A 21,449-nucleotide genomic window follows, 5' to 3' on the forward strand; every position below is an offset into this window, starting at 1 on the left:
TACCATTGCCTGCACCGGTAACTAAAACAACTTTCCCGTCATAACGAAGTAGGTCCGTCATCTTCAGGAGCTAAGAATTCCCTCCCTCAAGCCACAGTACACAAATGAAAGATGGACTTTGGATCGGGGGAAAGACCACAATGAGTTCCGAACGGACATCCTACATATTAACCTAAATCAACCGGTCTTGATTGGTCCATCTGGCAGAATTTCGTGGAGTTGGAAAGAAACGATGGCTTATTACTTTCAGTTCTTAGTTTTTGCTATTTTCCTATTTGGCTTTAGCAGTCAAACTCATATTGATCCAGATGAGGTGCGAGCAGAAAAAATTGATGTCAGACCACTTGGAAAAACAATTACAGAGGAAAAAGACCTGGTAAAAAGTGATGGATTTATGGTTTCGAATTGCATTCATACATGTACATGTGTAATATATGACTATGTATATATTACTGCCTGGTGAAATGGTGCTACAACTACAAGCTTTATACCCAATTTTGTCAGTGCTTCTGGTTTAACTTCTCAGGTCTATGTCACTGTGTTCATGTGAAATGCATAGCTACAGTACTAGTGAGTAGTGTAGTTCACATCTACTCTAGTCCAAATTAAGAATCCAAATCAATGATATTTTCACTGATCCAGTAACCTTATCTTTCTTACTTAAATTGGTGATAGTTTCAAGTGTGCTTTCTCTATCAGTTTGCATCTGTTGTCCCTAATATTTTCACATGTGCTAAACTAAATGGTCATGAAAACCCCTTGATGAATTTGATTTGTTTACTAGGCTTACTCTGCTCGAATGATAAAAAAATTAGCATTGGATAAAAATTCAAAACAATTGGTGGACATGTTTTGTTTCTATACATGTTGCCTGGATATTCATCTATCAAATGTCAAAGAAAATTATTATGATTGTAAATGCTGACTTACAATGCACTTAAGGAATGGATAAATGACAAGGTAATCAGTTGCCATTATTGTTTTTGTTTAACCTGGTTCCAATGCAAAGGGGAAATTCTTGGTCATGGGTGCATTTGATTATCATCTGATACTAGTGAGGAATGCCTTCTACATAGCAGACCAGTAATTTCATTATAGGTTGAAAATCAATATTAAAATATGAATTTAATTTTGAGTGCATACAGTACAGCTTGCAGCATAGTCTTATAAATTCCAGGTATACCTCCAATACCTGGTATACCTGGCTCATCTCTTAGAAGTTTACCTCAGTAATTTCTAATATACAACTCATTAGTCAATTGAAGGGTGGTTGTGGTATCCCAGGTAAATTTACCTGTTCACCTGGATAGGTCCAAGTAGCTAAGTTAAATATGTGATTAGTGAAATGTTATTGAGTTATGATTAGAATTTTATGACATAAAAACATATGAAGAAATTAATTCAATGGTTTGTCATAAAAAGAGTGTTAAGAATTGGAATATTGACTTAGTTAGTCCTTATTATGGCTTACAAAAATATATCAGGCTACTAGTTACTTGTTTTAAAAAGTACATGTACATAAAATCACAAAAAGTTGTATTTTTTGCTATTCTTGCAATGCAGACAAATGCTTTTATTTTTCAATTTAAAAAGGAAAAGTTACAAATGTTAAGGTCTTGGTTTTCCATTTTGAGCTCAAAATCAATTTTAAAATAGAACAATAAATTAATAAAAACCAAAATATAAAATACATATAGGCATATGCATCAGTATAAGGTTTGAAAAAAAAGGATTTTGAATAATAATATTATTTTTCGGAAATTATTAAAAGTGAAAATAAGTTTTAACTCTATACTCAGCCAAAGTGTTATAAATGTTATAATGGCATTTTCTTCCCAGGAGTCAAGATTTGAAATAACCCCAATACCTGTGGTGCATACTTGAAAATAACCTGCTATGTAGGTTATTTAGTGTGCACCCTGCAATTGAGGTTATAACAGTCATACTTTTAAGTAAAATATTTTTTTTAGATTTAGTAAGTAATAGTACCTACATGTATCATGCCTATTAATTTGCCTTTTAAGTTCAGTCACTGTGTTTTATGACCACCATTTATGACCTTTTCCACATCCTGTCAACCTGGCTCTAAATTATCAATTACATGAACACTGGATGTACGAGTTAATTACAATTAAAAGACTGAAATTGAATATTTCATAAAATCTCAACCAGTAAATTTCTATATTTGAAACTTTTAAAATTAGGAAAAAAATGCCAATTTGTGATGAAATTGCGTATCTAGTGGGACATTTTGATGTGGAAAATACAGAGCACATATGTCAAACTCATTGATATATATACAAAAAGAGCCTTTAGCATCATTACAAATCTTAACGAAATATTTAGTTGGTCAAAACTTGAGCTCCATATTTTTAGATTAAAGAAACTACCCTTACTCCTCTCATTTATTGTAAAAATTCTTTGAAAACCGCATAGAAACATTACTTTTTTACCTTATTGTGACAGAACTGCGTGTATTTTTGTGAATAAAAGGGTTCATATATATTTTAAGCTTCTGAATATGCATATAGAAAATTTCAGGAAGTAAATCGACTTTTCAACACAATAATAGGCCTGAAAGTAGTGTTTGTGAATGAATCCCTTTAATATGGTGATGATTTTTCAAACAATTTTTTTTCAGTCATGACAGCTTGTAATTTGGGTATTAATTATTACGCATGAGGTATTTCATTTATTGCACCTTTTATCTGTATAATTTAACGATCAAAGTTATTTTCCTATTAATTCCTAAAATAGTGGTCATATTTTGGATATATACATGTACATGTATTTAAACTCTTAAACAGTACTTTCCATTTCTTTCAATGTTTACTATATTAAAATTATATGCAACATGTGCGAATGGAAATTCATTCTTTTAAAATATATTTTAACATAATTATAAAAATAAATATTAAAATTCAAAATAATTATAGAATAAATCTAATAAAAACACTTTAACCTCAGCAAGCTTTCAATTCTAGAATGTATATAAATATATACATTTGACACAAAACATTAAATGCATTTATTAAAAAAAAACTATAAAGAGTTTTTTCTTCTGTAATTTGTATGACCCAAATGTAACATTGATCTGAAATTATTCTTTAAATGAAACCTAATACAGAGGGGGAGTCACCTGTTGAAGAAAAGTTTTACCTGTACAGTTAATTAGGCACTTCCTGTTGTATATTGGAACCACCAGTGATGCTGTAGAATGGGGTTCCGTTAATTAAGGAACAATAAATACCTGGTATTGGATGCCAGGTATTTATCAGACTATGCTGCCAGCTGTATTGTACAAGAATTTTTAGGGTGGACATGAGAGGATCCAGGATTTTTGGTTAGAGGGGCGTGTTGGAGAAAAGTCACTAAGCGGAGGAGGCTAAAAAATTGGGATATATCAGGCAAAATACTCAATTTAATGATATACCATATATGGAATGTTGAGATGATTTGAATATGTTAGTAAACACCTCTTTAACTGACCTTGATGACAGATGATCCACATGCACAAGTACAAGTACCTGTTCTTCATTACAAAAAAATCAGAAACACCAGAAACAGTTTGAACCACTATCTATACATGGAACGGCATTTACAAAGAATCCATTTTCTTTAAGTTCCATTTGATCAAACAATCTAAGCTTCTGATTGGTAATTTTTTCAAAGATCAAGTTGTGAAACTTAATAGGGTTGTTGACCTTAATGCCCTCTATATGTATATCTCTAGTAGGTGGCTGTGGCTGCTAAAAATTGCCATTGAAGCATCATGGGAAAACATATTTTGGCCTATACCTTTGCAAAAAAAATTATTTCACTTAAACAAGATGGATGCAAAATGCTATTTAAGCATCTGATCAGCAAATTTTCAAAGACAACTTCTCTGGATCCTAAGGTGCCTATAATATGTCACTTCATAGGGTTGTTGACTTTTTAAAAATAAAAATATGTAATACATGTTGTGAAGTGGCTCAAATTAAACGTAAATAAGAGTAATGAATTGTTGACTTATTGCCCTCTACAAATGATCCACTTATTGTGTGGCTCAGGTTGCTTTAGCCTCTCAAAGTTGTTATTAAAACTGTTTGGGAAATATATTTTGGCAGAAATATAATTATATTTCTGAATGCTTTACCAAAGGATGTACATGTAATTAGGGCATAGGTGGAAGTCTCCCAATATTTCCTGAAAAATCCAATAATCTCCTGCTAACATGCCCATGTCATTGTGGGAGATTTCTCCCCTTTTATTTGAATTTCAGCTTAAGATCCTCATAAATTACTTCAACTCTTGTCAAAACATGTTACGAAAACAAAAAATTCAGCAAATCTCCTGCTTTAATAAAGTTTTTAGAGGGCGAACTTTCAAAGGTGAACATTTATGATAAGAGACCTGTAAAAATAATTTACTGTTACTTCAACTTCATAAAAACTAGAGAACTTTATATGCAATGTATGCTCAATAGTTTACCTTTGAAAGCTTTTCCTTACATTTTCTTTGATCTCATCCATGAGAAGGGGAATATAAAATAAACAAGAAAAATATGGCCTATTTGACGAGAAAGTTTATATAATATAACATTTCATTTATAAAATAAAAACTAATCAATGAATTTTGTGTAAACATGTGTCATATAGCCCAAGCAACAAAATTTGTCATTTTTTTACTATTTGAAGTAGGTGAAAATGTGCTTTTATTTTTTAAATTTCAGTTTTAAAATACAATTATCTGGTTTATAAGAAGTCGAAATTGCAGTTTTTAACAGTGCTCTCAACATAAATTATTTCCTCTTTGAAAACTGAAAAATAGTATTGTCCCTGATGTTCAATGGTTTAAATGCTAGTATCTCTTAATTGATAGTTCCTTTTACTGCAATGACATAGACTAGAAATAGAAAAAGGTCAATACTAAGATATAGCACACAGAAATTGAATATATAAAGTGTGCAATAATGAGGTAGAGGATGAAATACATTTTTTGTTAACTTGTCATATTCTATCTAATATTAGAAATACTCGATACAACTTTCTATGGCAAAAGTACAATCCAGGAGTGGACAAGAACACACACAAAAAATTATTTATGTATCATGTAATATCTAATACATGTATTATACTATAGTAACTTTTAGTGAGCCATCAAGTTACTGGTTTTGCAATCTTCCTATTTCATATGATTAATCATCTGAATAACATTTTTTCAATTTATTTGCATATTTTCCTTAATTTTGTAATATTTTATTCTCCTCTCTATTGGTGCATTAAATTGCAATAAAGTAGTTGTTGTTGCTTTGGATTATCTCTCAGTTAGGTACTGATACCAATACCAGATTAACTAGTAAACAAAGAATATTCCGTTAATATTTCAATGTCTGTTTTTCTAGTGACTATAACATGCTATCTTGTCAAGCTTTTAATTGCACAAATGATAAATGAGAAATATTATTAGAAAATGTTTTTTGACCAGCATCGGGAACACTGTTAGATTTTCTTCAGGAATACCTGTCTTCAAGTTGCAAATCCCATCGATCGTTATCAATGTTTTCGGACATTTTCTTTCATGTTGTGCCTCTATCTCTTGGTCTGTGTATTACGGCATGAAATTATAAGAAACAAGTCTCAAATTTGCACTTTTTTTGGATATTATAACCAATAACCTATTTACTTTCACTTTACAAACTGACTTTGTGACATCACAGCTCAATGGATCATGGTGGCACCCATAAGCATGGAAAATCAAATTCCCTAATTACAAATCACAATTAATTAGTTAATAAAAAAGGGGAATTGGAATTTTCAATTTAATTTTATGAACATTTGACAGAGAAGTGTTAATATTGATGACTTGCACAATAACGTAGTCTTCTCTTTTAAACTGGATTACACTTCTGATGGCTAACTCTGTCCATCCCCATGGTTTTCAGATGATAAATTATGAGGATTATAAAGAATCTATTTCAGATTTTGCACAGTTATTGAGTATCTTAAAAAAAAGATGAAATTCAAATTTCAATTTTATCAGATTATTAGCAATTTGAAGTTGTTTTTACCCCCAAAAAGTTTTTGATGAATTGGAGTTATCTTTCTTTGATTTAAAAATATTTTGAATAGTACTTCTTTTGGGGGTAATTTTAAATTTCATTTTCAGTTATTTTTCACTGCAAATTTTGTTCTTGATTTATTAGAGTTTCTTTCTTGGAATATGATTAGGTGAATTTTTTTTCAGTTTATAATTGGAGTTTTTATTCCTTAGATGCTGAAAAAAGGTGAAACTTCATTGTTTTGAGATAATGTATGAATTTGATCAGTTGTACCTGTGTGATGATTCATAATATAGCATCTGTTCATGAATGCTCACCCCCCTCCATAAATTGAGGCTAAGAAGAGCAAATAATAGTCTGGAACATCCAAAATCTCTGTATCAGCACTTGGGTAGTAGAGTATCAATATTATGCAATTAGCTCTTAATAAGTAATTTGACACTAAGTTATTTTAGAAATTGTTTAAACAAACTCGTGTGTCAAAATGTGAGCTATTGCCATCACTTTGTGTTCGTCTTTTAACTTTCATCAAACATCTTCTTCTCTGAAACTACTTGACAGATTTAAATGAAAGTTTGTATGAATGTTCTTAGGGTATCCTGCACTAAAAAGTGTTTGGATTTATGATCCATTGAAAGACATGGCCGCCATGTACATTTAGAGTGAGCAAAGTGTGAGATCAACAGCTTTTGTGTACATGAAAATATAACCTTGAGTGGGTGCCTAGTGTTAGAAAACAGTCAAACCAGATAAGGAAAGTTCTGCAACAAGAAAATACAAAAAATGACTTGTATATTGTGATAAAGTAATGGAAATATATTAGTGTTTGCATTTACATTGTACCATTGAAAATGTACAATTATTTCCAATGCATTCCTTTCTCTTTTTTTTCTGCTTTGTACAATATATTTAAGAAAAAGTTCAGGATAAGTTGCACATTACTTATGGGCAATCTAATGAAAATAAGATATCCACACTTGCTTCTTAATTTCATTTGGATGTTTACTTGTTGCGCATGCAGATATCTAATTTTAGTTAGATTGGTACTTATGCACATTTCTCTGCTGTTCCACTTGCTATTCAAGAACATTATTTGCCTTGAAAAGGATATACGTCTGATTGTATTATTCAATTTGAAGCATAATTTTTCTAAGATAGGAAGTGCAATAATTTTTTTTTTAATTTCTGCAAAGCTTTCAATTGCATCAGGTTGATGTGCATTTGTTTACATCACAATACATGTGAAATATTCCAGCCATCCATGGAGAACTGTTATATTTCCGGACTTTGTATGTACATGAATTCTTTGTATGTACATGAATTTAAATCAGATGCATTGTTTTGCAGTTTTAGCCAATATTTTGAAAACCATAGTAGTTAGAAAAAACTTTAGTTGATGAAATGATCTACAGGACCAGGCCTACAAAACTCTTCAGGGTTTGAAGTTTGACTATTCCTTGTGAGAGTTATTGTCCAAATTTATTAATCTCTTTTCTGTCATTAAGGCAGTGGTCTCAAAGCCTTTTAGTGGTATTGAATTACCTGTTATTCATATATTCAAATTTCAAAAATTTGTGTTTTATTGGAATTGGATTATTATAGATTTAATGATATCAGTATAAATAAAGTTCAATAAAAATACTTATTCTTCATATCTGTTTTATAGAATGTATTAGAATTTACAATACTTAAAAAAAAACACCCACAAAAAAAAACATTTTATTTTTTTTCATTGATAAAACAATTCTGAATATCTGTATGAGTGGTAAATAAAAATTCTTTACTTATTCCTGAATAGTTTTGACAACATTCCATTTAATAATGTCTTAATTCAAGTTGATACCATGTATGATTTATGTTCATTTCTAAAATCAACTGTTTTTGAAATTTTTAATGTAATCACATGGTTTGTCATGCAATTAATAGTATCTGTGACATGACTTCTTGCGGGCCTTGTGCATAATTTTGATATAATTACTACAATGCTGAACTGTTTATTTCATGTTTTACATGTATATTTTAGGAAGGTTACATCTGTACATTTACATATAAGGCAGAGGGAGGAACAGATGAGGTAATGAGAGCTTAATGTAGTACTAGGTGATAGGTTCTTTAATTGTATACTGGTATCTGTGTTCTATTTAGTCATCACAACTTCCTTGCAGTTTTATATTCCAAGCAGTTGAAGCATCTATCAGTAAGATATAATATCCAATCTGTGTTCAAAAACTATTCACTGTTCTTTTTATTTCGGGAAGACGTTTGACAGTTATATGAATACTTGTACAATAAATGATTTACATTTTTATATTACTTAATGAATCTTGACCAAAAACAAAGTGAATCACATAAAATATAGGCAAAACATCCGCATGAAAATTGTTTAAGTAATTTATACTTGTCACATAGAAAAAAGAACTGATATGGTGAAAGGCAACAAAACCTAAATACAAAAATAGTAAATGTTTTCAGAGATAGCCAAAAGTACTTACACATTTGTCAGAATGTGGTTGTTCTCTATTGGATCTTACAGGTACAGTAACGACCCTAATACACAGTATGAGGTGATTTTCTTATTCAGGAGTGGTTGATGAAGCTAGCTGTAGATGAAACTAAGACCAAATTTGCTTGTTCTGTGGAGAGAGAAAGTGGGATGTCTTATCTCTTCTTTGAAAATTTTGAAATGGATGTAAAAGGAGGAAAAGTAGTAGAGGGGACTGTTCTGGTAAGAATATTAAGAAGATAGACCTAGGGTAAGGACACAACCCTTAGAATTCATTGGAACGTTTGTATTCATCATTTTACATCAATCTCATGTAAGCATCAAAGTGACTTGGAGTGATTCCATTCTGTTTTAGAGAAAAACTTGAAAGGCTTTGGTGAAATTGAATATGATACAAACATATCACTGATTTCAAGAGTTGTGTCCCTTACCCTAGGTCTACCTCCTTAAGTACCTTTTGATAAAATGTCAAGGGTTTTATAGTTTACCATACACATGTATTTATATGGTGAAATTGATATTTGACAATATTTTCCATGCCAAATGGAAAACATTGTCATAATCACACAGTAAAAAAAATTGTAACAAAACTTCCCTGTAATGTGTCTTGGGGATTACTATCCAAATTTGGCTCATATAATGTTTGAAAATAAGATATTGATATTATGGTTTGGTTCATGCAATTCAAAATAATCTATAACCTAAATCAAAATAGTAAATGTTTTCAGAGATCTGTCACCATGATTTAAGGCACTGTTAGATAAGGGGAAGTAACCCATACGATGCCTGTGCCAGGTCACAATAAACACATCTACATTTAGATGTTTTCCTAAAGAGTAATATGCTCCTAATTCCCAAATATCAGCATTGAAATTCCCTTTAAATATTGAAAATATTGAAATATTGTCTCTAAATATTTGTACATGATTAAAATGGAGTTTTGTAAGATGTGCAAATCTAGAGACAGTTCTACTGTATCAAATTTGTTAAAATATTGCATAAAAATCCTTGTTGTCTTGTATGTAGATTATAAACCTTTTACTGGTACCTTAAAAACACCAAAAACAATATGTTAATATTATAACGAGAAACATGTCACAACAAATGAAATGTATGTTCTCCACAGTTAATCAGGGTTCTCCCTTCTAGTTACAAGACATTGAATTTTATTGCTTGATTGTTTGTTACAGGGACCACAAGGAAGACCATTAGAAGTAAATGAATATCAGGTAGATCAGTCAGGAAACAAAGGTATATAGTTCATGGGCATAACTATTTTTAAGCACAACTTGAGATAACTTGCATTTCATGTTATGTTTATTTTTTAATTTATAACCTATGGATTATCTTTTTACACAAGTCTATCATTGTTGTAATAGCTAAGTTACTAGGATTTAACTTGGATTTTAAAGGCATTTCAAAGGAGAGAGACCCCCTTTGCATTAAGTTAGTCTCTTATGAATAATACATGTCACAAAAAATAAATAACCGTTTATGCAAAATGCGCTTTTGTAAAAATGCACAAGGCTATGCAAAATTCGAAATCCTTGAAATATATGTGAATAGCCATCTTGTAAAACTCTTCTCTGTGAAGGAATCAATAGTGTTGATCATACACAGACTTTATTTCTTTTACCAACAGCTTCCAGTTAGCTCGTGCAAAACTAAGATGGTTTGGTACTGATGCAAGTACTGCATATTAAAATGTAAATGAAGAATATTCCATTAATATTTCTATGATCCTGTTTTTTTAACCACCAAAATATGCTGCCTTGTCAACCTTGTGATTGTACAAATGATAGAAGAGAAATATTCAAACAGCCTTTGTGTGTGACAACATGAACACTTTTCATAAGTTGCCCTTAAATTTTCCTGAAAAATACTAGTCTCCTAGCTGGAAGTACCACTGTTCATCAGTGTTTTCTGACATATGCTGACATGTTGTGCCTCAATCTTTTCTTCTGTGTATGTTGGATTGAAATTATAGGGGAAAAGTCCAAACTTTTTGCTCTCTTTGGACATCGTAATCAACTACCTATTTACTTTCACTTTACAAACTGACTTTGTGACATCACAGCTCAATGGATGATGGTGCACCCATAGATGCTGGAAATTCAAATTCCTTAATTATGAATCAAGATTAATTAGTTAAAATTATTTTTATAAATTATTTTCTTTTGATTTAATTTTCATGAACATTTAACAGATTAGTTTCGATATTCATGACTTGTACAATAACATGGTCTTCTCCTTTAATTGAAAGTTATTTCAATAATGCATTTTTTTTTCATTTAAAATTCTATGATACAAGGATCTTGTAAATGTCCATTTTTCAAAATATATTTCATGAATTTTCTGAGAATACCCTTGAGCTTAGAAATATGTTAGAATAGCTTTATTTAATTTTATGTTTGGATTTTACCATAGTACCTCTAGATCGTATATGTACATTTATGGGTTTTTTTTTAATAATTTTTTTTTACTTTAAATACGAGAACAGGAAACAATACACTATTGAAATGTAACAACTGTTGATTTATTTTCAGTGTCCAGTATAGAAGGAAAATTCCAGCATCAATTAGACAAAGTGGAGTTAATTTCTACAAAACAGAAGGAAGAGTTATAGTGTTTAACTATTGATACTATTGATGATCTATGCATTAATTATACTTGTCAGTTGTTTTCTATGACTTTGTTAAATTATTCCATCACTAGAAACAATGCAGGATGTAATTTATTGACTACAGTGTATTTTGGATTTTGAAGTCCATTAAGATTTTGTTTATATAAAGTTTTGAACAGCAATTTTAAAGTTCAAACTTTGGACATAGGTTTTTCTTTTGATATGCTCTTTCTTAACTTTAATACTTAGAAGTTGTGAATCTCTACAAAGCTTTGTAGAACCTAAAATATTGTGACAGTTTATGTAGTTCTATAACTGTTGAATACCATAGTTGTATTTCCATCTTCTTCCTTAGTATATAAAGACACATTAATAGGATTTTGATCAGTTTTTGATGCCACTAACAAAAGATTATTAACTAAAACTGATTTGCTGGTGTGGATCCAAGGAAAGACACTGAGCATATGCCTCCCCTAAAAATTGATAAAAAACAGTTTTATTTTCATATGATCTTAATTTATCACAAATTCAATCCCTTAAAGATGTTCTTTCTTCAATTCAATAGGCCTTTACTGTATTTACTCCACCCTAACCTATAGTCATTGATCGCCCTGACATTGACATCAATCTTACCAAAATAAGATCAAATTAATATATTTTAAAAGAAATATTGGTCTGTTATGAGTTTATTCTGAAATGTAAATTTGTGACTTAGTCTTTAATTTTTGGAATTACCACTATGACAAGTTTCTTTGTGGGAAGGTTTGCTATATTTGGTAGGTTTATGTATAGAAGTTGATTGTATGTTTGTTGTATACAAAGATAGTAAGATTATCATGTGTTTGATATTTTATTCATCTTTGATCAAGACCCAGTTTCATAAAGAATCTCAAGTAGAGATTTTTCTCAAATCCTTCTTGAAATTAAATTTTGACCAATCATATCTAAAGAAAAAAAGGGAAAAAACTCAACTTAAGATTTTTTTATGAAACCCAGGCCAGATTCACAAATGAGTAGAAAGTGTAAAAAAAATCCCAGGTGTAGCAGTTGTATTTAACCCATTTTAATATTATTCTACACTGTCAACTTTTTATCATATTCACCATTGAGTAGTGGTAGAAACTTTCAAGTTTCTGCTGGCATTATATTCCATGGATTTGTCTTGACCCAGGTGTGTTTGCAGCAAAGAATCAGTTGGACTCAAGGCATTTTTCCCTGCACAAAAAAACACTTTTAAACTAAAATCTAAGATACAAGGTGTGCAATGGTAATATGTAATAAAGATTCTGTGAAAGTTTTATTAAATTCCATTCTGTGATGTAAGAGGAATAATAGATAAGGGGTGGGTACTCCTTTGTGTAGCGAATGAAAGGCAGAAAGGTAGTATGGGCAAAAATAATGATTGATACCCTTATCACTCTATACTAAAAACATTTGATACTGTATACATACCGGTTCAGACATGAATTGAATCATAAGAGGTAGTACAGGTACTACTCCTTAATCACAATACATTTTTTTTCCTTTGTGGGCGAAAAACTCTGTTTTCCAGGTAAAATAGATTTATATCTGATATTCTTTAATTTAAAAAATGTTTTAAAATACCATTCATCATACTACAAACAATAGAGAAAAGCTGTGAGGGTATAAAATATTCCACATACATGTAGCTTCCTTCTTGGGAATGGAATTATATTTTTCTGCTCAATGCACATAGTTGATAAAACAGTATTTTCCCCCATGCCTGTTGCTTTTTAATATTGTAAAATGGTAGAAAACAAAATAAATATGCTTCATGTTTAGGATATATAGAAAACATTTGGTGAACCAACAAAAAAACTTACTGTTTTTAGTGTTGTAATGTTTTTTTATTCAATGAACACCTTGCATTTATTGTGATTTGAGCTCTTATCTTATACATACAGATAAGATCAGTTATAACCTTTAAGGAGTACTGTCAGAAGAGTAGGCTCTAGGACAGTTCTAAAAGTGTCATAGAACAGTTCAAAGCCAGCTCCTATGACAGTTCTGCTACTAGAACCAGCTCTTCTGACAGTTCTAGCAGTGTCGGTTTTGCGGAAACAGTTCTGCTAATAGGACTGGCTGTAGAACTGTTCTAAATCTGTCATAAAACTGTTCTTCTGGCAGTTTTAGGACAGTTTTGTGAGAGGTTAGAACTGATCTCATCTGCACATGTACATATAACAGCATCTTAATAGTTAAATTTGTATAGTGGAATTGGGGCTTTTTTTGGTTTTTGTTTTTTTTTTTTTTAATTTCTTGCTGTCAAGATACATTTTTTATGTCCTTACTTGTTATGTATTACTCGTATTGTTTATGTTGTTGCAGATTATGTTTTTTACCATGTTTTCAGTGAGATTTTTTCTTCTTGTTCTTATATAAAGGAAATAGGCAGTTCATTATATAAACAGAACATACAAAAAGGTATCATTTATATGTTTTTATAATGAGATATTTACATACTTGTAATTGTCTTCATACGAAACCATATGTGTAGAGGTGTTTCAAGTTTTCCTATTGTTTAATTGAGGGTCATTGGAAATTTTTATTATAATAAATGTTATTTCCAGAATTTCATTTTTTAGTTCAAGCATTTATGTGAAAGATCAGCCAAGAAAAAAAGAATCAGGTGCCAGGTGCACTCATATGGGTTTTTGTCCCCTGCAACATGTCGCAAGGGGACGTGGAAATGCCAGCGTCCATCCAATCTTCCGTCCATGTGTTATACCGTCCATCCATCCATCCGTTCTTTATTTCCGCACTTTTTTGTAATGCTTTGACCAAATAATTTTGTTTTTGGTATGTGGCCTTATTATGAAGAGTTACAGATTAAGTTCGACTTTGGTTACGGTTGAATGGTGTTTACGGAAGTTATGGCCCTTGGACTTAGAAAATTTCAATGAATTAACAGTTTTCCGCACTTTTTTTGTAATGCTTTTACCAACTGATTTTATATTTTGTATGTAGTCTAACTGTGAGAAGTTACAGGATAAGCTCGGCTTTTGTTATGGTTGAATAATTTTTACGGAAGTTACGGTCCATGGACTTTGAAAATTTCTGTGAATTAACAGTTTTCCGCACTTTTTTGTAGTGCTTTTACCAATTGATTTTATATTTTGTATGTAGTCCTCCAATGAGAAGCTACAGATTAAGTTCGACTTTGGCCTCTGTAGACGCTTTATAGTAAGCCAATAAAAGTTTAGCTTGAAATGAAAACCCAGTGTAACTATGAATTAACATCGATCCTAGACAGGAAATATATAAAAAAAGAGGGATGCTGAGTAAAGGTCGGAATTGTTGTCTTCTGATCAAATATTTTATTTCATGCCAGTGCGGACCCAAACATTTTATTAAAAAAAAATGGACAAAAGTTCCGATGAACGGGAGGGTACAAGCTGTGTCTGAATCCGCCTTTGATGCTCTTGAACAGAATGATGGCCGTCCTGATGTATCCGCTACAGTTTCATGCAGTTCAGAATGGAGCTTTTTTTTTTCATAAGACTGGCGTGCCAAAAGGGAAAGTTCTATTTTTTATACCCATAGACGACACTTTATCTCTCTAAACGAAAAATAAATGAACCGCCGAATCATACAGCCAAGAACTGGCAGCTAAGTTGAAAACAGATTGTGTACTGATTTTAGTAATTTAGTATAGTTATTGCCTCGTGACATCGAAAGACGGTAAATAAAAATAAAACTTTGCTTATAAAAATAATACTACTACTACTAATAATAATCTTTATTTCAAGAGGGTTACACAGTTAGTTTACAAGCTAATCTTCCCTAAGGCCCTCACACACAAAAACTATATCTTCTAAAAATTAAAAATTAACAACACAACACAAAAACAACAGCTGATTTGACAATACCAAATCACTTTAAGACAATACAACATAGAACATTAAAAAACGGTGTAAGCAGCAACAATTTTCTCTTTTAAGATACTCTATTCAAAAGTGTTAAGGTACTACTTTAGATTGATTTTGAATGCGTTGCCAGTGGCTTGATTACGTAAATATTTGGGTAACTTATTCCACAAGACAGACCCACAATATATGAATGAATGTCTGAAAAGTTCAGTTTTAATTTTTTTGGATAATCAAATTTCCTTGTTCAGCATTTCTTAGTGAATAAGGTTTGTTTCTTGAAACATTAAAATTTTTCTGATATGTAACTTGGTGCTTCCCCATTGAGAGATTTATAGATTAATAGGTATTTGTGATATTTAATCCTTGTTTCTGAAGCTTAGACGGTGGCATTTTCTCAGGAACGGTGTCAGTCATTTTATTTGGTTATTTGGTCGTGCGTTAAAAAACCATATGTTATTTCAAAAATACAGATCTGCCGTGAATTATTATATGTGCTCCAAGAAACAAAAGGTGCAGGGGTAGTGCCTTCTGCATCACAGATGCGACAAATCGGTAGCATGCACTGAAGCCGATCAACTGAGAAATCTCGATAGTTGAAATGTGTGTGTTTGATTTCAACGGTTGTGAATAATTCTACAGACAAATATGACTTAGGGTCGATAAATTGAATTTCGACATTTTAGAAACTGGATACCTAGTAGTTTGTAGTGCAGAATGTCGAAGAGTTTTGTGTTCATCTGGTCGTTCCATATGTAAACCTACAAGGATTCCAAACATTACGTAAACTGGCGCACTACAACGATGCCATGTGAATTTTGGTGAATTTTTAAAGATAAATTGAAAGAATAGTGAATTTATCAAAGTCAATTTACAACAACAAGCTCGTGATAAGTTTCGTTTGAAATCGATCCCGTTCTCTCCATTTTCAAACTTGACTAATCGCGCCTTTAAAAAAAAAATCAAACAATGGCTTACTATAACCATAAGACAAGTCCTATGCATATTACAATGCTTCTTTCTTGAAGGTGTACTTGCATGTGTTTAACTTGCTCATTTCACTTTTTGTAGGTTAGCTTGTTAAAATTTATTGATCTAATTATGGACTCTCAGTTTTTTTTAGATTAATAGAAACCAACAGTGCGGTATCAATCAGTTACATGAATGGCCCTATTTTTAAAGGGGTTGGGGCCACGACTCCAAATTAAATAGGTGCCTTCCTTTAGTAGTTAAAACATAAATTTCATAAAAAAAAATTCATAACAATTGATCAACCATAACTAAAGTCATCGCAGGAAAACTAAGTGAATATGGACGACGACGACACGGACATCGCTGTCAGCACAATACCAATATACATGAACGATCGCAATTTTTTACGGTGACACTACTATATTAAATATATACACATGGGCAGATTCCGGGTTTGGACATGCTCCAATTTCAATTCCCTAAAAGGTCTGTCAATTGCTCTTCCTTAGGACCAAATTAATAGTGTGTGATTTGCTAAGAATTTACATATATAAGGTCTTTGTTTTTACAATCGTCCTAGTTAAAACAGTTCTCTATCAAAAGAGAATAAAACTGCATAACGCAAAAAATTCTCAGTTACAGTCATGTACTCAACAGAAAACATTCGAAATTCTTATGAAACAAAATTACAATACCGGCATAGAAGGACCATCCACACTGGCTCAAAGCTAACACTCCAAAATCAATATTTCAACTAGATCTTGTATCAAACAATTTCATCAACTTCTAAATAGTTATATACATTTGTATCCTGAAAAAAATGTTTCCTTGGACAAAAACTGTCTACTACAGTACTTGTTTTTTACAAAACAAATCGTTGAAGCTCCTTGGGAATGTACTTATATGTACACTGTACTTCTACAAGTACATAACCACCATATGTATAATGTAAAGTCCGAAACTTCACGTTACAGTAATGGGCAGCTAATGGAAGTACCCCAACTTAACAGATTCCTCAATGCCATGTGTTTTGTAAGAAAACGTCAAAAAGTGTATATGCATGATATACACTATGTATATGGAACATACACTCATAAGATATGTAAAAGGAAGGTCCTATTTAACCTTGTACTCCAAGTTTTTAGAAAAAAAATTGTTGAAAAATTGTGTGTGTTAAATTATGAAAAATACTTACTTAGTGATCCTCATCAATGTTCCTGTCAAGATCTTTTTTTGTCCCCCCCTCCAAACCCCACTTACCCAAAACTTTGAATCCGCCACTAAAGATTTTGCAAATGCTGTAAACTGTACAGCGTGCAGATCACAAATTGGATCACTAGGTCACGGATCGACATTAAATCACGTGTGAGGCTATTAATGAATTTGATGAATGAATGTGGTCACATGACAACTAATTTCCCCGAATACACCATGACCCACATTCACGGGTGTATGGTGAATATATATAAGTTTCACAAATGACTTAGCTTTGACCAAACAAAACATAACTACACTACTTTATATAAAGAACAAAATAGCTTTCAATCTCCCCATTTTTACCTCCAACACGAAAAGCATTTTATAACGCGATTTTTTAGTCGACGAAAATGAGCTCAATGGGCTTTCGTAAGAGTGCCATCTGGAACCAAGTTAGTCTTGGTAACAGTCCGTGCTCTGATAGTTTCCTTTGCCTGCATGCAAAAAAAATAATAAATGATCAAAAACAGAATCAAGCTTGAACATTAAAATCCTTTGACTAACAGATATACATGGTACATACGTCGATTACGGACAATATGAGCAGAAAACTGATGTAATACACTACATGCACGACGCCTACTTCTCGGAATTTTATTTATCGTTTTGTAAAAAAAATATATTTTCATCTAAGAGCAGATTTTCAACCATCTTGCGATTTTGTAGATCACAGACCGCGAAAAAAATACATTAATTAAAGCGGTAAGAAAGATGCTTCGTCGTCGTCGTCGTTGACAATTTTTCAAGACTCTTCTTCTATACATCTGATACTACTTGACCAAATTATTAGAACTCGACTTAATATATGAATGTTCCATGTGGTATTATGCCTAGTAAATAAGAATTTACTAAAAATAGAACATAGGGGTCAGACAATATCTCCAAAACTGTTGGGTTTAGCCAAAATTTGACGTGGGGTTAAAGTATTCAGCATGATGAGATCGTTGTGTTTAGAAAAAAAAACGTATAAGAGTAAAACATCAGTTTTCGCGTATATACTAAGTATTCCTACACCGTTAGGTTTAGCCAAATTCTGACACGGGTAAAAGTGTTCAGCATGATGAAATCTTTGGACATGCGGTTAAATTTTCGAGCGAATATATTTTACCATGTTTGAGTTATTGCCCTAATACAATTTTTTTCTATTTTTTAATGTTAAATGGTATTACTTTGAAACATTTTCTCCTCGAAAAACCACTGGCCAGAATCCAGTGAAGGTCGATTTGGTATGTACCTTGGGGATTTTTATCCGAGAGAAAAAAATATAACCGCTTTTACAAAAATTAGAAAGTGGCTTCCTAATTAAGCCAGGTGAGCGATTCAGGCTCTTAAAATCCACTAGTTATTGTACTCTTCAATATTCCGTTTATTCGTTACTTTGCACCTTTTTGTGTAAAAATATAGACTTCAATGGACATGTCGAACATTTAATCAAATTTTGAAATTGTCCCTATATATATATATGGTCAGAAATCTGGGGGAAATAAGAACGGCCCCTTTTAGGGATAGGGATAGCAAAAATATGAAAAAGTGTAAATGTACCATATATCAGACTCATATCTAATGAAACCTTATTTGAACTATAGTATTTTTAAATGACAATAAAAGTTGTTATATATGTTGCCACAGAAGAAAGGAAAAGAAACGATCTTTGCGTTTGTCGCATAGTTTGGTCAGTAGTTTTCCTTTACCATCGCTCTCTAACTGTAGATGATATTAGGCTGCCCTCTCAGTGTCCATAGTATCCTCAATCTCAAGTTCTTTGAAAGTAGACGCGATGTATGACTCTAGCAAATCCCCGCAAGGTATCCAGAGGGATGCATGGGGTTGGCACTATTTTTATTGGAAAATTTGTAATTTCAATAGTAAAATTGTCATAAAAAATGCAAATAATGTCCCAGAACCCCGTTCTCTGAGGAACCTTCCACACACACGGTGTCTGGATCCGGCCCAGTATGTCCCAGCACGAACGTTAATGCAAAGAAAATAATGTTTTGAATCGACTAAAAAACAAAAATGCCGTCACTGACATGTACAATGACTATGAATTTGCATCATCCCATCATGAAATGATCGGTACTTGAGAAAGTTACTTGACATGTATTATTTCCAGATGGGATCGGGACTACGTGCTTTATTTTTTCTTATCGACAGGCGTTTCGTTTGACGTCATGGTAATGGCGGTGATTACAAAACCTGGAATGCTGATTAGTTGCCTACCCAAGGAGATCTGAGTTCAGACAGAGACTACAAAATAACTTAGTAATATTAAGTTCCCGGTACAAAGAAGTAACCAAGGTGTGAACTACGACTTGCAGTTACTGTGTGTATAGGATAATAAATATCGTATATTGTATCTGAAAAAAAAACTATTTTTTTTTATATACTAAACAAAACAAAAAGACCTTCATCAGCACACCGAAGAACGAGATATTTATGCCCCACACAGCAAGTGGATGACCTGCCAAATCTTATAGAATTAGCGCGAGACTCGTGCATTCGATCTTTTTTCTCTGCTGACCTTAAAAATTTATTTTCAAGATCTCGAACATCTGCCTTTCGACAGCTTGACAAAACAGGAATTGTTAGATATCATGTTTGTCAGTCCAGGGGATTAAAGGTCTTACGGTCAGTCACTATAAAGGTAACATATAGAAGACCCTGTATATGTTTATAGCAAGGTTGCCAAGCTCTCAAAAGTAAATGGATAACAAAAAGGAAAAGACCAAAAGAAAAAAAAACCACCAAATTACAGGAAATTGTGGCAAAACATGTACAATGGGTTAAGTATATATCATTTGGCGATATCATCTTCAAATAGACCTTTTTTCATATTGACTTCAACTTTGTTTTATCAAATTTTAAGAAAAGAGAAGTAACTCTTCAACTGGACATCCTGGTTTAATTAAGTTTGTCTGTCAGAAGTTCAAAGGACAGTTGAGAGAAATTCTATTGGAGCCATTTTAAGTCTTTGTTTTGTAAGTATTCTCTTGCCAAAATTTTCCAATTAATTTGATTTAAATCTATACCAAATTTTACAATAATCTTTTTGCAATTAAAAAAATAATGATGACAGGTTAATATTGTGAGAGTTTTCTCCCTTGAAATTTCTTCAGAACTTATATTCTAAGCCCTCTCTTACCAACATTTCCCATATAATTTGTAAAAACTTTATTCCAAAGGATCTCCAGATCAAGTCTTAAAATCTCCTGTACTGTAATTACAGGTGAATTTATAGTTATACTTTTAGAGTTATACATATACCATAGGTTACTGAATGTTATGAATCTATTAAACGAACTTGAAAATCAAATTATATATATAGCCACAATGTAGCTAATATTGTACAAGCTATTTCTCTTTGATATTGAAGTTTCTCTATGACTATATAATTTGTTTTAAAAGGTCATGCCTGTACATGTCATGTACAACAATTTTTAATGCAATTTAGACCAAAATAGAAACTGCAGTTAAAATTACATTTCTTGTCTTATTTTATAGACCTGAAGTTAAGAATGACTCAAATATGACTGTTTTTCTTTCATTACTGTCTGACCATCTGTCTTTATGATTTACAGGAACATCCTTAATAGTGTTATCATTTTTAAATACTTAGGGATATTTTATCTGGTAAGTCTTTACCCATTTTTTTATCTTAATGATATCCAGATTGAATCTGGGCTTAGCAGTTTATTCAGATTGTCATCGGTATGAAGGCGATTACCAATTGACAAGTAACCACATTGAAGAAACTTTTAGGAAAGAATCATAATACCATCATGCATCTGTTTTTTTTTTCATTTTTGATTGTAAGGCCATACAGAAAAATTGATGAGGGAGGGAGGCTTTTTATTTTTTTTTTATCAGAACCATGTTTCTTTGTTTTCAAGAAATTTTTTTGAATTCAACAATTCTGTAAATGTACAGGATATTGAGAATTTGAATAAAATACTCAATGGCATTATTAAAACTTTACTGGAATATGAGATGTGGCAAGAAATAAATGCCATCCCTCTGCCATGATACAAACTTTCATTTTAATGATCAATGTTAAATAACAGCCTCATTTGCATCATATCTTTTTTACCTTTTTGTCAAGTGTGCAGATGATTCCATTATTTAATTAAAAGTCGATTCCGGACGAATATGAAAATTTCCAGATTT

The 21,449-nt window shown here is 31.8% G+C and overlaps 3 protein-coding genes across 10 annotated transcripts in view; 2 read left to right on the forward strand and 1 right to left on the reverse strand.

The window, feature by feature from the left end:
- The window catches only part of LOC148621817 (peroxisomal multifunctional enzyme type 2-like), a 41,877-nt gene extending 38,351 nt beyond the window's left edge, over positions 1 to 3,526 (reverse strand). For 2 of the 3 annotated variants that reach the window (XM_088576558.1, XM_088576561.1), the window contains exon 1: positions 4 to 158. In XM_088576558.1, coding sequence (XP_088432684.1) covers positions 4 to 61 — 58 coding nt within the window. In that variant the 5' untranslated portion in view covers positions 62 to 158. Of the gene's footprint in view, positions 1 to 3; positions 159 to 3,489 lie in introns of those variants that run through there. The other variant, XM_088576559.1, reaches the window with a different exon arrangement.
- On the forward strand, positions 217 to 13,762 carry LOC148621818 (myeloid-derived growth factor-like). Its single transcript, XM_088576570.1, has 5 exons — positions 217 to 376; positions 8,067 to 8,117; positions 8,625 to 8,768; positions 9,737 to 9,797; positions 11,093 to 13,762. Exons 1-5 carry the CDS (start codon positions 233 to 235, stop codon positions 11,170 to 11,172), a joined length of 480 nt encoding a protein of 159 aa, XP_088432696.1. The 5' UTR covers positions 217 to 232; the 3' UTR covers positions 11,173 to 13,762.
- A 5,679-nt stretch (positions 13,763 to 19,441) lies between these two features.
- LOC148621819 (sodium/calcium exchanger 3-like) overlaps positions 19,442 to 21,449 on the forward strand; it is an 88,949-nt gene continuing 86,941 nt past the window's right edge. For 2 of the 6 annotated variants that reach the window (XM_088576574.1, XM_088576576.1), the window contains exons 1-2: positions 19,453 to 19,583; positions 20,152 to 20,263. The gene's annotated coding sequence lies outside the window, so the exon portion shown is untranslated. Of the gene's footprint in view, positions 19,930 to 20,151; positions 20,264 to 21,449 lie in introns of all 6 variants that reach the window. The other 4 variants (XM_088576572.1, XM_088576585.1, XM_088576573.1 and 1 more) reach the window with 3 other exon arrangements.

This window comes from Perna viridis, chromosome 3 (assembly GCF_037379345.1).
Source record: "Perna viridis isolate PV_CMFRI_1.1 ecotype Kerala chromosome 3, ASM3737934v1, whole genome shotgun sequence".
Classification (NCBI taxonomy): Eukaryota; Metazoa; Mollusca; class Bivalvia; order Mytilida; family Mytilidae; genus Perna; species Perna viridis.

Bases quoted from the DNA above. Each gene is read 5' to 3' on its own strand.
- LOC148621818 (XM_088576570.1), top strand. From the start codon at position 233: ATGGCTTATTACTTTCAGTTCTTAGTTTTTGCTATTTTCCTATTTGGC. The intron at 377-8,066 runs GTAAAAAGTGAT...TGTATATTTTAG, and splicing joins TTACAGAGGAAAAAGACCTG to GAAGGTTACATCTGTACATT. The intron at 8,118-8,624 runs GTAATGAGAGCT...TTTCTTATTCAG, and splicing joins CAGAGGGAGGAACAGATGAG to GAGTGGTTGATGAAGCTAGC.